Source organism: Cebus imitator, unplaced genomic scaffold (assembly GCF_001604975.1).
Source record: "Cebus imitator isolate Cc_AM_T3 unplaced genomic scaffold, Cebus_imitator-1.0 Scaffold750, whole genome shotgun sequence".
NCBI lineage: Eukaryota > Metazoa > Chordata > Mammalia > Primates > Cebidae > Cebus > Cebus imitator.
The window spans coordinates 54,865-63,004 of record NW_016108065.1 but is presented as its reverse complement, the minus strand read 5'-3'; the positions used below and the strand labels follow the sequence as shown (position 1 = coordinate 63,004).

The following is an 8,140-nucleotide window of genomic DNA, read 5'->3' as shown; positions in this document are numbered from 1 at the left end:
ATGGGGTTTCACCATGATGGCCAGGCTGGTCTTGAACTCCTGACCTCAGGTGATCCACCCACCTCGGCCTCCCAAAGTGCTAGGATTACAGGCGTGAGCCACCGTGCCCGGCCAACTCATACGTTTTCTTGAGGCAGGTGTTCCCGGAACTTGCAGGTAACTCCCAAGCATCGCACTTTCCAAGGCACGTGGGCCGCCTCCCAGGCTCATGTGAGCCCAGCACCTGGTTTTTGCAGTCTTTCATTTGGCTCTCCCACCCCCTCATACCCTTTGGGAACTGCTGAGTCAGATGTACAGAGAAACAATCGCTGCAAGGGCTGTTAAACTCTCAGGAAAGGTACCAAAGCGCATGGCAGCGTTTGGCCCCAGCAAGCTGGAAAACATTGTCTTTTGGTCTTGAGATGTCTCCTACAGCACAAGAGGTTGGCAGAACAACCTCAGAACCTCTTCCGTCTCTGCTGCTTATGCCTTTGTTCAGAAGCTTAGTACAGGGAATTAATCTCAGCTCCTTCCCAGAGGATCTGAGGCACACAGAGATCTTTTATACCACATTTCTCCAGTGATGCATTCAATGCACTTGTATCAAAACATGCTAGGCTCTTCACTTACAGGCCCTGCTCTTGCCCTGGAAATCTCATTAGCACCTCATTTTTTAGCAAGTACACTTGCAAATCCTGAGACGGGGGGGTGGAGGGAGAATCCAGTGTCAGTCTGCAGTGGTGGGCCTGCCCTGGCCGTCTCCAAAGGCGAGTGCTCTTCCGAACTGCCAGCCCCCTGCATGCCATCTGATTGCCCCAAGAAAACAGTGTTGTGTGTTTAGGAGCGTCCTCCTGTTGGCCTCCATTTGCAGGATTCTCTGTGTCAGAGGATCTCAGTCAGGCATGATTTTGTTCACAGGGGACAGACACTTGGCAATGCCTGGAGATGCTTTTGGTTGTCACAACAGTGGGAAGGCAGGCGTGCTTCTGTGCCTATAGGTGGAGGCCAGGGCAGCCGCTTAGCACCCTACGGTGCACAGGACAGCTGCTCAGAGAATCTCCAGCCCAAAATGTCAACAGTCCTTGGCTGAGAAGCCCTGTCCCAGGTGGACCGCAGCCTCCAGGGCATTCTGTGTGCTCAGCTTGCCTGTGGGTCCCTGCACACCCTGTGATTTTATTATCAGCTCAGAATGCGCCTGGGCTCATTGCAGTGAGGGAAAGCCCAGATTGCTGCCAAAGATGGAACTTTCTGCTTCATCGAAGTTGCTTCTGTCATCTGTGTGAACATGCGCTTTTTTCTCTGCAGAACCTGAGAGCCAGAAGCAACAAAGATGCCAAGGATCCTACAACCAAGAACTCTCTGGAAAGTGAGTTCTGCATGCTGGGGCCTCTTTGTGCCCTCGTGGGGGTGCTGCTGCCCTTAGAGGTGGCAGTGTGGAAAAGCAGACACAGTGCCCACTTGGGTCACCCCGGGGTGCCTTCCCTGTTCTACTCTTCAAATAGAGTGGGGACGGGGAAAGAACAGCTCAGGGAGGGCAGGGAAGGACATTGTCAGGACCAGTTTGCCAACAACAGTAGCAACAAGGTGCTGCTTAAATTGACTTAAATGTCATCGTGTTGTCCCCAGTGGCCTTGTAAGGAGGATTTTTTTTTTTTTCCGAAGCGGATTTTTGCTCTTGTGGCCCAGGCTGGAGTGCAGTGGCACGATCTCAGTTCACTGCAACCTCTACCTCCGGGTTCCAGTGATTCTCCTGCCTCAGCTTCTCTAGCTGGGATTACAGGCATATGCCACCACACCCAGCTAATTTTTGTGTTTTTAATAGAGACGGGGCTTCCCTATATTGTTCAGGCTGGTCTTGAACTCCTGACCTCAAGCGATCGGCCTGCCTTGACCTCCCAAAGTGCTGGGATTACAGGCGTGAGCTACTGCCCCCAGCTGTAAAGAGGATTTTATTTTCGGTTTTTGCCGATGACAAGTTTAGTCATGAAGTAACCTGTGCAGAGCACAGGTTCTAAGTGGCTGGGCGGGGATCGAGTCCAGAGTTGCTGGGAAAGTGGTATCAGGAATTATCAGTCAGTTCTTTCTTTCAGTTGTTAGGGTGTTGTGGATAGTTACAATTGCAAAGAATAGCCCCTAGAGCTTTATGCTCGGAGCCTCGGTTTCCCCATCTACAAAATGAAAGTAGCGATGTGTGCCTTACGCTGGTCGCAGGAGTCTCGTGAGGAAACATACCTCGCATGTCTCAGAACACACTAAGCGTCCATGCCTGGGATGGGCCACGCTCACTGTCGTCACAGAGAAGCACAGGCGGCTGAAGTTGGCCAGGGGGCTGCTCCCATTGCAGTGGGGCTCGTGTGCCTCTGGAGTCCAGGTGTCCTCAGGCAGGTCGCCAGAGAAACTGTCAAACCAAGAGTTGTTTCGGCAACTGAGTAGTTTCCTCCCTGTCTCAGAGTCAGACATCTGAAACGTCCCGGGATTGATGGTAAGGGCAGCCAAGAGGTCTGCTCTCAGTGTACCCTCTGGGCTGGAGAGCAGGTCTCCCTCCAGAGTTGGGGCCCTCCCTAGCCCATCCTTGCCAGGGTGGGCTCCCTAACCCCAGGGGTGGCAGTGCTGAGCCTTTTTAGCTGTTGTCACTGAGCCAGCCATGCAGGCCCGGGTCTGACGAGCTGCCCTGGACTCCACATGCAATCAGTGTCCAGGGCTTAAAGCTCAAAGTGTTCCGGGTGGGTGCTGTAGCCTTGCCCTTGTCACTGCGCAGAGGGGAGATGGGGCCTGTGGAGGCTGGGGCAGCCCCCTCCCCACTCACCCTTGCACTGAGGGTGTTCGGGCAGCTGGTGTGTGTCCATGTGTGGCCTCTCTCACCACTCCTCTCTCTCCACAGCTCTGCTCTACAAGCCTGTGGACCGTGTGACGAGGAGCACGCTGGTCCTCCATGTGAGTCACAGCACCCCTCCTGACTGGGACCAAAACTGCCCCCTAGGGCACACGCAGCACCAGGGCTCTGTAGGGTGCATGCGCGGCACCAGGGCTCTGTAGGGCGCACGCGTGGCACCAGGGATCTGTAGGGCGCACGCGACACCAGGGCTCTGTAGGGCACGCGCAGCACCAGGGCTCTGTAAGGTGCACGCGCAGCACCAGGGCTCTGTAGGGTGCATGCGCAGCACCAGGGCTCTGTAGGGTGCACGCGTGGCACCAGGGCTCTGTAGGGCGCATGCAGCACCAGTGTTCTGCGACATTTCTTTTGGTTGTCGTAGCTGCAGCCGCGAGGGAAGCTGCTGACATCTAATAGGTAGAGGTCTGGGGTGGCGTTGGACATTCTGTAGTGCAAGGGACAGCTCTCTCTTGCCCCCCCAACAAAGAATTACTCCACGCAAAATGTCAGCAGTGCTGAGGTCGAGAAACCCTACCCTAGAGCCTTACAGAGGAGCCCCTCCTGACCACGTGCATGCGGCCAGGTTTGCTGGATCACATCCAGAACCTGCTTCTGGGATGTTGCTCCCACAAGTGCCCCCCAGGTGAGAGATGCTCGCACAGCCGGCCCAAGTGAGAGAGGCGGTGGTGACATGACACAGTGATGACACCAAGGCAATGTGGGCACCGAGGCAGTGCTGACACTGAGGCAGTGCTGACCCGAGGCAGTGCTGACACTGAGGCAGTGCTGACCCGAGGCAGTGCTGACACTGAGGCAGTGGCGACACGCAGCAGCGCTGACACTGACGCAGTGGTGACCCGAGGCAGTGCTGACCCGAGGCAGTGCTGACACTGAGGCAGTGGTGACCCGAGGCAGTGCTGACACCGAGGCAGTGGTGACACGAGGCAGTGGCGACAGCGAGGTAGCCAACACTCTGGGCTCCATCTGCACCTCATGTCTGCACTTTGCACACAGTGGCAGGTGCCAGGGCCCCTCTGTGTCTAACTCGTCTGTCTTCCCGGGCAGGACTTGCTGAAGCACACTCCCACCAGCCACCCTGACCACCCCTTGCTGCAGGACGCCCTCCGCATCTCACAGAACTTCCTATCCAGCATCAATGAGGAGATCACACCCCGACGGCAGTCCATGACGGTGAAGAAGGGGGAGGTGAGTGTGATGGGGGATGGCATGGGTTTGCCCAGCCTGCTGAGCTGGGGGCAGGCAGGGCACCCTCGATCTGAGGCCTAGAGCCCCCCCTGGTCCTCAGTAGACCTTGCCTTTTGGGATTGGTGAGCTTGGCAGCACACCCAGTCCTGTGTGGAAGGCGTCGGGGTGCAGTTGCAGGGGTGACTCCGCACGCGCCATGCCCTTCAGGCGGCGTCCGTCACCGTGCCTCACTCAGCCACCTCTTTCCTTCTCTGTCATGGTGGGTTATGTCCAGGGAACCCTTTTGTATCTCCCACACTCTTGCCAGCTCAGGGTCCCCAGCCAAGGAGACCTGTGGGAAGGAGGTGAGTAGGAGGGTGGCATTTTGTCTGCCTGGAATCCTCCTCCTTCCTCCTGAGTGCTTTCATTAAAACACAGTTAAGATCGGATTTAAGGATTTGAGAGGGGGAGAAAGGGGGGTTCACAGTTTGTGTCTGTGACGTGAGGCTTCACATCTTCCTCCGGGAAGGCGCTCCTTCTTCCCCGCCGTCACTGACGTACTCTGTGAGCATGTCATCAATGGGCAGGCATGGCCTGTGTCTGTGCCGCTCTGAGCCTCCCTGGGTGGGGCCTGGCACACAGCGAGGCAGGTGCCTTCCCAGGCGGGCAGCAGCTACTGAGAACAGCTGAGGCATGCAAGCCGGGCAGCCGGTGTCCAGTGGGAACAGCTCTTGTCAGAGGCAGCAGTGAGGCGAGGGAAGCTGACCCATGGCCTAAGGGGTCTCATGCAGGGACAGGAACTGTCTGGCCCAGGCAGGACACAGGCTGGGCATGGACTGACTGTAGTTGCCTCTGAGAACCACCTCCTTCTCTTCTGGTTTATGTGCCAGGTGATTGGCAGTGTACCAAGGACACAGGCCCTGTCCTCAGGGTAGCCCCAGGACGGACCTGCCCAGCACATGTTTTTTTCCTTTTCCTGCCCTGAGCCGTCAGGCAGGCAGCTCTCAGCCCCATCCACCACACACTTCTTTGGGAATGGTACCCTGAGTGCCCAGTCTTGACCTTGAGTGAGGGGCTTGGTCAAGTTTCTCCTGGTGGGCCCGGCCCAAGGAGGGAGCTGTCCTCTCCATTCCACTCTCCAGGCTTGTCCAAGCCCTGGAGCTGGGCAGACACAGGGTCCATGCCAGCATCGTGAGGACCGACCCACTGGGTGGCCTAGAGTTTCTCCCAACTGGGCCCATTCCTCATCTTGCAGCAGGATGGGAACATGGCCCTACCTCACTGGGCACCTGGGCTCCCAAATGGACATGATTTAGCAGCAGGCCTGGCCATCCGTGATGACTCCTTGGCAGTCTGAGCTCATTGAAGGCAGAAGTGGGTCCCTGGCGCCTTCCAGGGGAGGTGTTGAGCAGCGCAGGTGTTCCCCAGCTGATCAGCCCATGACTGGGGCCTGGGAGAGGTAGGGGATCAGATCTTGCTTCTTGTAGCATCAACGGGGCCCTGCCCCTGGTTCTCTTCCCTGGCTCAGGGCCACAGAAGGAGAGCAAGCCTGTGACAAACCTGTGGACAGCTGCACAGATCTAAGTGGATGTTGGATTTGTTTATCCTAAGCCTCCATGTGCTGGGTGGCTTCCTGCCAGGCTTGTTCTTCCCTCCTGAGACGCCTGCTCTTTCCCTTCTACTGACATTCTTCTATGAGCGCTCTGACCTCCTGGGAGGCGAGTGTGGGGTCCTTTTTCCCATGGCTTCTCCTGTGCCTAGTCTGCTCCCTGCATCTCCAGCTGCCATTTATCATTGCTAGACAGAAGGAAGGACCTTCTCACCACTCAGTTCATTGGAATCCACTGCCTTGGGGAATTGAGGAAAATGGTGATGTTGCCTAGAAGTTGGCAGCCAGGCCCTCGCTCCTGCATGGGTCCCCATTGCGGCCTCCTTCCACGATGACTCAGGCCAGGTCTCGGGACCACCAAGGAGGAAGTGTAATTTAGGAAGGGCTGGGAGCTTCACAAAGGGAGGGGCCTGGATCTGCATCCTCGCCAGCACCTCGCCCTGGTGGAGGGGCATTTGCTCACTGAGGAGGGGTCAGCTGGGTCCCTCAACTGCAAAGCAAGGTGGAGGACTAATGACACTAGGAAACATCACTGTGAGTCTGACCAGCACCCCCTTGTTCAGGGCTTTCTATCTGAGGCCCGTCAAGGGACGTGGCTTGATGGTGGCTAAGCCAGGATGATAGACAGATGCCTTGCTGTGCCCCGCCCCTGCCGTTCCTGAGGCAGATGCTGCGAATCAGTTGGCCGCTCCAAGCCTGGACATCCTCCTCAGTATCCCCTGGCACTGCCCAGCAAGTTTGCAGTCCTTTATGCAGAAAGAAGGATGCCAGATGGGCAAAGCCCTGCCAGGTTCCGCTCTCCCTTGCTGCTTACCAGTGTACTGATTTGAGGACACCCTTTTGCTTCCCTGGGTGTCCCTGCTCTCTGAGGGCAATGATGCATGGTCCATGGCCCCTCCACTGGGTGTTGAGACCGAACAGGTTTCACAGCCTTCGAGGGACTTTATGGAAGGAAGGGGTGGTGACCTGCCTGCATGGTGCCATCTGTGTCAGAGGTGACAGGAGAGCTCCCCTGACGTCACCAGCCAGGAAAGAGGAGCAGGAGCTACAGGCCGCTTCCTTTTAGAATTTGCAGCCAGGGCGGGGCCTGAGCTTTTCTCCTGCGCATCTCTCAGTTTGGTACATGACACAGTGTCAAGTTCCCAAAGGGTGAAAGAAACTGTGCCTCATGACAACTCTGTGGGGTCAGAGGCGATCTCCCATTTACAGATGAGGAAACTGCGACTCAGAGAGGTTGAATGTCTTGCCCACAGTCACACAGCCACCAAGTAGCTAAGCCAGGATGCAAGTGAGGCCAGGGGTCCCCTGTGAGCACCTCGGATGTGTTACTGTTTGGTTCCCTTCCTCCTTTGTGAGCCGATAGGACAGGTCCACCCCTCCTCTTGTCCCTGCAACACCTGGAGGTAGGAAGAGTCACAAGGAGGAGGAGATGTCCCTTTCAGCTCTGCACACCACCCCATCCCCTGCCGCTCCTGCTGGGAGTGTGTCAAGGGGGTGGTGCTGTTTCTGGCTTCCCTGGCTTTTGGTGTCGAGGAAAGCTGCCTCTGTCAGCCTGGGCAAGTCTGACATCGAGGAGAGGCACAGGTGTGAGCCCTGTTCAGGGTCAGCTGCCCCAGCCCTCCCCTGTGGTTCCTGTAATCTCATCACCCTTTTCAGCTACATCCCATGGCTCCAGGGCTGTGTTCTTTGGGGAAGAGTGACCTTGGGCTGCATTCCTGGTGGCCCTCTGATGTTGAATGGTGGCCGGCAGGCACCCCATCTTCACAGTGTCCTGGCCCAAGCACACCTGGAGACCATGAGCCACAGGTGCTGCCCAGGAAAACGCCTCCTCAGCCTCCCCAAAATAACCAGATCAAAGGATCCTGTAGGCACTGTTTCTTTCCAGGCCCGGGTTCTGAGGGCTGGTGGCTGGTGCTCATTTGTTTAGCTGAATTAACTTCACAGTTAGATCACCGATCCTCACTGCTGGCTGACTCCCCACGTGGTTGCCAGTCCGTCTCCTTGGAGCCTTGCACCATGCGCTGCTCAGCACCCCCTCGACTCAGGCTCGGAAGCATAGTGGATGATGCAGTTGGGATGTTTTGTTTCCCAAGAGCCAGCCAGGCACTGACCTCTAATACCCGTTCTCTGCCCCTGGGATCCCAGAGACCCCTCCGTAGGAAGAACGCAGGCAGCAGTCCAAACGGGAGCTGCAGGAAGGCTCTGGATCAGGGAGGCACCACCGATGCAGGCTTGAGGCTGAGAGGTGGTGAGGCTCTGGCAGAGGAGAACCAAGGTCTTTTAATCAGTTGATGATTAATGAGTTGGAGAACAGGCTGGGCGTGGTGGCTCCTGCCTATAATCCCAGCACTTTTGGAGGCCAAGGCAGGTGGATCACTTGAGGTCAGGAGTTCAAAACCAGCCTGGCCAACATGGTGAAGCCCCGTCTCCACTAAAAATACAAAAATTAGCCTGTCATGGTGACACATGCCTGTACTCCCAGCTACTCGGGAAGC

The 8,140-nt window shown here is 56.7% G+C and overlaps 1 protein-coding gene across 1 annotated transcript in view; it reads left to right on the top strand.

Annotated features, from left to right (window-relative positions):
• BCR (BCR activator of RhoGEF and GTPase) overlaps positions 1-8,140 on the top strand; it is a 136,976-nt gene that overhangs the window by 92,394 nt on the left and 36,442 nt on the right. Inside the window, exons 6-8 of the mRNA XM_017519479.2 lie at positions 1,285-1,345; positions 2,861-2,913; positions 3,917-4,057. Coding sequence (XP_017374968.1) covers positions 1,285-1,345; positions 2,861-2,913; positions 3,917-4,057 — 255 coding nt within the window. The remainder of the gene's footprint in view (positions 1-1,284; positions 1,346-2,860; positions 2,914-3,916; positions 4,058-8,140) is intronic.